Source organism: Bos taurus, chromosome 18 (genome assembly GCF_002263795.3).
Source record: "Bos taurus isolate L1 Dominette 01449 registration number 42190680 breed Hereford chromosome 18, ARS-UCD2.0, whole genome shotgun sequence".
Lineage (NCBI taxonomy): Eukaryota > Metazoa > Chordata > Mammalia > Artiodactyla > Bovidae > Bos > Bos taurus.
The window spans coordinates 14,549,917-14,557,240 of record NC_037345.1 but is presented as its reverse complement, the minus strand read 5'-3'; the positions used below and the strand labels follow the sequence as shown (position 1 = coordinate 14,557,240).

At 57.8% G+C, this 7,324-nt stretch overlaps 1 protein-coding gene across 2 annotated transcripts; it reads left to right on the top strand.

The window, feature by feature from the left end:
• Nucleotides 1-6,976, top strand: CHMP1A (charged multivesicular body protein 1A). Of its 2 annotated transcripts, XR_009491185.1 has the most exons (8): nucleotides 27-135; nucleotides 2,408-2,427; nucleotides 3,969-4,046; nucleotides 4,615-4,761; nucleotides 5,024-5,152; nucleotides 5,413-5,600; nucleotides 5,751-5,973; nucleotides 6,502-6,976. XR_009491185.1 is itself a non-coding variant. In NM_001191260.2 (7 exons), exons 1-7 carry the CDS (start codon nucleotides 129-131, stop codon nucleotides 5,770-5,772), a joined length of 591 nt encoding a protein of 196 aa, NP_001178189.1. In that variant the 5' UTR covers nucleotides 1-128; the 3' UTR covers nucleotides 5,773-6,750. The 2 variants fall into 2 exon arrangements, 1 of the variants encoding a protein (NP_001178189.1); NM_001191260.2 differs by having other exon boundaries at nucleotides 1-135; nucleotides 5,751-6,750.
• The last annotated feature ends 348 nt before the right edge of the window (nucleotides 6,977-7,324 follow it).

The window sequence follows — 7,324 nt, the reverse complement described above, 5'->3', positions numbered from 1 at the left end:
GAAATAGGCGCGACCCGGAAGTGCCCACCCGCCCTCCGGTCCGCTCGCCAGCCGCGGTCGGTTCTGTTGACGCCGCTGGAAGATCCTGTCGGTCTGCCTTTTCCAGGCCTGCCGCTGCCGGACCAGCCATGGACGGTGAGAGGCCGCCGCCCTCCGGGGCTGCACGGGGCGGGGCGGGCGGGGCTTAGGCGGGTGCCCCTGGCCTCGATCCCAGACCTGAAACCCGACCCCGAACTCCGGGGCCTGAACCCGGGACCCCAGTCCCCGACCCCATAACCCGGGACCTCGACCCAGAACTCCGATACCAGAGCCCCTTCCCTGATCCCCGCCCACTTCCCCGGCTCTCCCCAACGACCAGCTGCCCCTACCCCCGCCCCGCCCCCCCCCCCCTCCGCCCGCCACTTGCCAAGCTGCTGTATTGGTGAGGGACATCAGGCTTTTGGGCCCTGGGATTCCGGGTCAGAGGGCACCCGAAAAGGAGGCAGTTGTACCAGTGCCCCCAGAACATTACCAAGAGAAATAAGAGCTAAGGCAAAAAATCCTCATTAGGTACAGGCACAGAAGTTCTTGAGGTAGGAACCGTATGATTCCATTCCGCAGATGGGAAAACAGGCTGGGAGGGAGTCCATGCAGGCGCAAGCCCCAGGCGGCTTGGTCGTCCGTCTGGTCCTCCGCTGCCAGCAGTACCACCTCAGGGCTCTCTGCCCTGCTCTGCCTAGGAACAGGAAGCATCTGTGATAAAGTGAAGATAGATACATTTGCTATAATGTTTCAGTGCTGGTGTGATAGACAGGTGGAACGTCACTGTCGAGAAGGAAATTCTATACAGATTGCCTCAGAGAGAAGATGAAGGCACCCCACCCCAATGCCCAGCACACACACGTTGGGTTTTGCCCCTCCCACTCAGCTTCAGCTCCCCAGGGAGTTCTGTTTTCTTATATCCCTTTTCTCTAGGGCCAGGTTTTGCCTCGGGTGGGAGTCTGTCCCTCCCACCCGAGTCTGGGCCACACCTAACACAGCCTTGCTGTCCCCCGCAGTAAGCACGCTGCCTGCCACCTGCTCTAGATGCACAGACAACCTGGCCTTGCCCAGGGCCTGCGCTCATGGGTGGCAGATGCACAGGGCCCAGGGGAGCTCTCAGCTGGGAGCCTTCACCTGCCTTTATGGGTCTGGATTCTGGTTCCAGAATTTTGTTTCTTCATTCTGGGCTAGTGTGGTAAACAGTTTCAAGAATCATTTCCCAAATTTAGGAATGGGATACACTGAGATAGTTTTAAGGTGAAACTACCTAGCTCTTGAGTTTGGGCGAGTGGCAAATTCAGATACCAAGGGACTTCGCCAGTAACACGTTCGCACATGCACGTCTCCGGTTGGTCATTGCAGATTTGATGGCTCAGAAATGGCAGCTCCCATGGAGAGTGGTCTCTGTGGGCCAGCTCTTTTATAACTTAAGAATCATTACCCTGCTGTTTTTATCCATGAAAAACAGACTGTCAAGTACTATTTTCTTGGGCTCCAAAATCACTGCAGATGGTGACTGCAGCCATGGAATTAAAAGACACTTGCTCCTTGAAAGAAAAGCTGTGGCAAACCTATTAATAAGTAGAGACATCACTTTGCCAACAAAAATCCTTTTAGTCAAAGCTATGGTTTTTGTAGTAGTTATGTACAGATGTGAAAGTTGGACCATAAAGAAGGCTGAGCACTGAAGGTGCTTTTGAACTGTGGTGCTGGAGAACTCTTGAGGGTCCCTTGGACTGCAAGATCAAACTAGTCAATCCTAAAGGAAATCAACTCTGAATAATCATTGGAAGGACTGATGCTAAAGCTGAAGCTCTAATACTCTGGCCACCTGATGTGAAGAGCTAACTCACTGGAAAAGACCCTGAGGCTGGGAAAGATCGAGGGCAAAAGGAGAAGGGGTGGCAGAGGATGAGTGGTTAAATAGCACTACCAACTCAATGGTCATGAGTTTATGCAAACTCCAGGAGATAGTGAAGGACAGGGAAGCCTGGCGTGCTGCAGTCCATGGAGTTCCAAAGAGTCAGACAAGACTTAGCAACTGAACAACAAGTAGTAAACCTTACTAGACTGGGGAGAACTCCCAAGGGTCCTTTGTAAAGCTGCACTGATTACAGACCGTACTGAGTTTTCACTGTGGACTGCACTCATACCCTTAAGGTCAGCTGGTGCTGTCCAGGTGTTTCCTAGAGGTGTCAGAAGGTCAGGGAAACTCTCATTGCCTGAGCTTTGTGGCTAAGGAGGTGCCAAGCTGGTGTGAGTGGGCCTCCCTCCAGGCCCCAGTTCTGTGGCAGCTCTTCACATTCAGGGGAGGTGGTGACCATCAGCCGACTAGGAGTGCTGCTTCTCACACTCCTCACCATCTTTTAATCGTCTCTCTTTGCAGACACCCTGTTCCAGCTGAAGGTATGTGCTGATCAGCCTTTCACCCTGACCCTATCCCGGTGGTTGTCAGTGGGGACAGATGGTGTAAGTCACACTTAGGACAGTGCCCAGCCAGACTGATGACCAAAGGGTCGGGGACATGCCTTTCTGGCTTTTCTTGGGCTGAGCGGAAGCAGGTCACTTGGACTTGTCCCTGAGGGCGACTGTGTGCATCCCGTAAACGGTCCATGCGGTGTTTAAAATGGTGGCCTCACGTCCTTCAGAGTCACACACGGGACAGCATTCTTTCTGGCAGCGAGCATCCTTCCTGCCCGCGGTGGTGGCAGGCTCTGTCAGAGTTCCTTAGTCCCTCAGAGGGAACACACACGTGGGCTCTGAAGGACAAGGGAGTGAGGTTGTCTGGTCCCAACTGTAGCAGCTGCACCAGCTCAGCCCTGGGGCCTCCAGACCAGATTCCCAGGTCAGGACCACCTGGACTTCTCCCTGAGGAACGGAGGACGGGAGGTAGACACACAAGAAACCTTTTCTCTACAACTGGAAATCCCGGGTGACACTGGCTGAGAGAACACTGCTGGCCTCTGGGAGGCCACTTGTTCCCCTGGCTCGTCTGAGCCTTCTCCCTGCCAGCTTCCAGTCAGCAGAGGTCTGGGGGCCGCTCTGACCAGGGCTGAGGTGTGCGAGGTCACGCCGGGGGCTCCGTTTTGGAGCTGACTAGAGAGTCCCAGGGCACCTGGCCAGAGGAAAGGACCTTGTTTAGCAGCAGTAGATGGTGGTCCGGTGTGTACTTCAGGCTGTGCGTGGGGTGGGGGGGCCGGGCAAGGCTGGACAGGAGGCCGAGGAGCCGCCTCGGGAGGGGCCTTGGCGGCTGGGGCAGGAGAAGGGCTGCACCAGCCCGGCTATCTGTGCACAGCGACAGCTGACGCCAGCCACACTGGGCGCCTGGAGTGGGGCTCCCAGGACCAAGGAACTGATGTTTTACTTAAGTTTTAAGTAATTTAAACTTAAATAGCCACATGTGTCTAGTGCCTACTGGACTGGACAGTGCAGGAAGAGAACGGTCTGGGGGTCAGGTGATGCAGATGTTGATTTAAAGGCCTCTCAGGATTGAGTTTGATGACCAGGAAGTGGGTTGACTTTGGAGAGAGCATCCTGTGGCCATGAGCCTACAGTTAGGGAGCTGGTGACCTACATGGGCCAGACCACGGGAGCAGGACACACGTCAGCCTGAGGCCCAGACACCAAGGCGTTCAGCTGTTTGCTTCACAGCCAGACGGAAGGAGGAGATCAGAGAGGGAGGGGTTTACGCTGGTGAGGCCTGTGGGCAGTTTCTCAACAGGCCCCCAGCTGCTGTTCTGTGGAACAGGCTGGAAGGTGGGGCTGAGGCCCCCGCAGCCCGCCTGTGTATGGAGGGAAGGCGGTTGCAGGCACAGCCCACGGACAGGATGCTAGGAGGGGAGCGGATTGTCCAGCAGAGGCGGCAGTCCCTCGGGTGGACTTGAGGCCCAGGAGGGCGGGGTGTGGGCCAGGCAGGCTGATGCAGTGACCCAGCCTCCTTACCTCAGTTCACGGCAAAGCAGCTGGAGAAGCTGGCCAAGAAGGCGGAGAAGGACTCCAAGGCAGAGCAGGCCAAGGTGAAGAAGGTGAGTGTGGGCCCTGACGCTGGCCGGGCCGTCCTGTTGGTCCTGTGCTCTGACCCTCCATGGGGCGGGGCGAGGCTGGAGGCTCCTGGGGTCGCCCATGCTCTTGGGGGACTTGCTTGTAGCCACTGGTTACAGCCGTTGAGTGGCTGCAGTAGCTCCTGGGGTCTGGGCCAGTCTGAGTGACCCGGTGCCCTGGGGAAGAAAAGGAACGCAGCTGACCGTGTGGTCTGAAGCCTTGTCCCCCAGAGGGTCAGCACTGGCCATGCTGGCCTTTCCAGCTCTGCTGCTTCCAGGTGGACAGATTCTATGTGTGACCCAGGAGGAGCTGAGGGGGCCGGGCATGGCAGTGGAGAGGACGCATGGAAAGGCGGCCATGGTCTTTGGGCTTGGCTTTCTTTTGTCTGATCCTGTCTGGGGGCTGGTTGGGGCCCTGGTCCTAGATACCCTCACTCCTGAGACATTTCTGAGGAGAACCCCTGGGGAGAGGCTGAGAAGGGGCCACCCCCTCACCAGCAGACAGAGAGCCCCAGGACAGGACCCCAGCTGGCATCTCCCTCCTGAATTTCAGGCCCTTCAGCAGAAGAATGTAGAGTGTGCACGTGTGTATGCTGAGAACGCCATCCGCAAAAAGAACGAAGGTGTGAACTGGCTCCGCATGGCGTCCCGCGTGGATGCCGTGGCCTCTAAGGTGCAGACAGCAGTGACCATGAAGGGGGTGAGTGCTTGGCCAGGGGATGCGGCCGGCTTCTGCTGGCAGAGTTGAGGGTGCAGCTGGGACTGGGGTCACCCTGGGATTCCCTCTCTACGGTCAGGCAGGCACCAGTGTGAGACACGCCCTGAAGGCTCTTAAGTGTCCATGCACGGCCTGGGTCTCCTCCTGTCCATTCTTCCATCGACAGCACCATCTGGGGACGTGCCATGCAGGGACCCCTGGGGCCTGAGGGCCCTGCCCACCTCTTCATTCTTGCCTCTGCCAGGTGACCAAGAACATGGCGCAGGTGACCAAAGCCCTGGACCGGGCCCTCAGCACCATGGACCTGCAGAAGGTCTCTGCTGTGATGGACAGGTTCGAGCAGCAGGTGCAGAACCTGGATGTACACACGTCGGTACGTGCGCCCAGGTGTGCGGGTAATGGCCACGTCTGCTCCCTCCCTCCCCCTGGGGCAGTCACTCCCCTGGAGCCCGGTTTCTTGTGTGGAATCCAGACCAGCCCACAGAGGTCCAGCAGGGGAGAGGGGGCCCGGGGCTGGGGTGGGTGCCCCAGGACCAGCACTCTGGAGAGTGTGCGCTGGGGAGAGTGCCAGAAGGGGCTGGAGGGACAGAGGGAGCCCCAGGGTGCCCTGACTGCCCAGCACTCGACCCCCAGGTGATGGAAGACTCCATGAGCTCGGCCACCACGCTGACCACGCCACAGGAGCAGGTAGACAGCCTCATCCTGCAGATCGCGGAGGAGAACGGCCTGGAGGTGCTGGACCAGCTCAGCCAGCTGCCTGAGGGCGCCTCTGCTGTGGGCGAGAGCTCCGTGCGCAGCCAGGAGGACCAGCTGTCCCGGAGGTGGGCGGGGCGCAGAAACCCAGCCCCGTGTCTGCAGTGGGGGTGGGGGCGTCAGGCAGCTTACCCTAGAAGGGGAGGAAGGCAACTAGGATGGCCTGGAAGAGGTGGAGGGCGCTGTTGCGGGGCCTCAGAGGGTCCTGTTGTTTGCAGGTTGGCCGCCCTGAGGAATTAGCAGACCCCGCACCAGCGCCCCTTCCTGGCCTGGGGGAAGGCTGGGAAGGCCGCCTCCACCCTTTCCCTCTGGTCTGGCCTTTCTGCCGAGCGAGCCTACAGCCTGCGGCAGCACTGGCCCCTGCTGCTCTCAGCCTCTCACCTGCCAGCCCTGGGACTCTTCTTCTTGTCTGAGTGTGGGCGTGGGTCTGTGCCCTACAGGGTGAGTTTGCACAAACTTCTGACTTCTGTGGGTGATTTCTGTGACTCTGGGCCAACCAGCTGGACAGTCTGCAGGCTCCCTCCATCCACTACCCGCTAAGAAATTTACAGGGACTGGCCAGTGGTCTCCACATGGATATGGGGGCCTTCAGACTCCGTGATGGCAGACGCATGGGGAGCAGTCAGCCAGCCAGGGTCGGAGCGGCTCCCTGTTGCCAGCTTCCCCCAACCCCCAGGCTCCCTGCTCCAGCTGGAACCTGGTCCTGCCGCTAGATGGGCTCAGGCTCTTCCCCCTCCTGGGGGGACGTTATTCCCGTAATTGTAGTAATAGGGTGCCTCCCCTGACTGGCTCCTGCTGCATGGTGGGCCCACGCTGTTGACCTTGAAGCCGGAGTGACTGATAAGAGAGCCACAGTGGGGCCCGCGGCTACACTGGTTCAGATGACGTGCGGGAGCCTGAGGGGAGCTTCAGATAGGCTGCACGTTTCTGTTTTCTTCAATTCCTAAAGTTTACTTTGTCTTCCTGAAGCTCCCAGGGTTTTTTGTTTTTGCCAAAAGAGAAGGAACAGTAGACAGGAAGCAGCAACCGGAAAGCACCTGTGGTTGGGGCTGACCAGAGGCCTCAGACCAACCGTCCTCACAGCGACGGCTCTGGTGGACAGAAATGTGGGACAGCTTTCCCGAGGCTCACTGCGTTTCATACCTCCAGGACTTGGAGGCCACAGGTGTTCTGTACAATAAACTATAGACAGTAGTGTGAGACCAGAGAGAAAAGGGATCAAGAGTGTCTGATCTGTCTTCTGTGATGACCACCTCGCCTTACACTCTCGTCATCCCTTGGGGCTCCCATGTGCTGGGGATCCAGAGAGGGTCCCAAGTGTGTCCCCAGGGGGTGTGGAGCCCCACCGGGACACAGTGGGGGCAGAGGCTACTCCTCATCAAAGGGAAGCCGGCAAAGCTTGCCTTCTGAAATGCTGTTCTGAGTAAAAAGATTGAGAACCGTTTCCATCTTTGTTTCAGTGGCTGGCGGGAGGCGGGAGGAGGATGTGGGTGTGCGCCTGAGGTGGGGACCCTTGGCGTGTGGTCCAGCCCCAAGGACAGGCTGATGCGTTCCTGAAGCGGGCAGGTAGGTAGTGTGAGGAGTGAGATTCCCAAGCCCTGCTCAGTCCGACTTGATAGGATCCAGTTTCTTTACGATTTTACCATGAAATAATTTTAAACTATTAAAAATTGAAAACCTAGTGCACAACATCAGTATACATTTATGTACGAGCTTTCCTCACCTCAGGCCTCTAAATTACCCAGGAACCAACTGAGAAACCTATGCCAACCCCAAGTCTGGGACAGGCCCT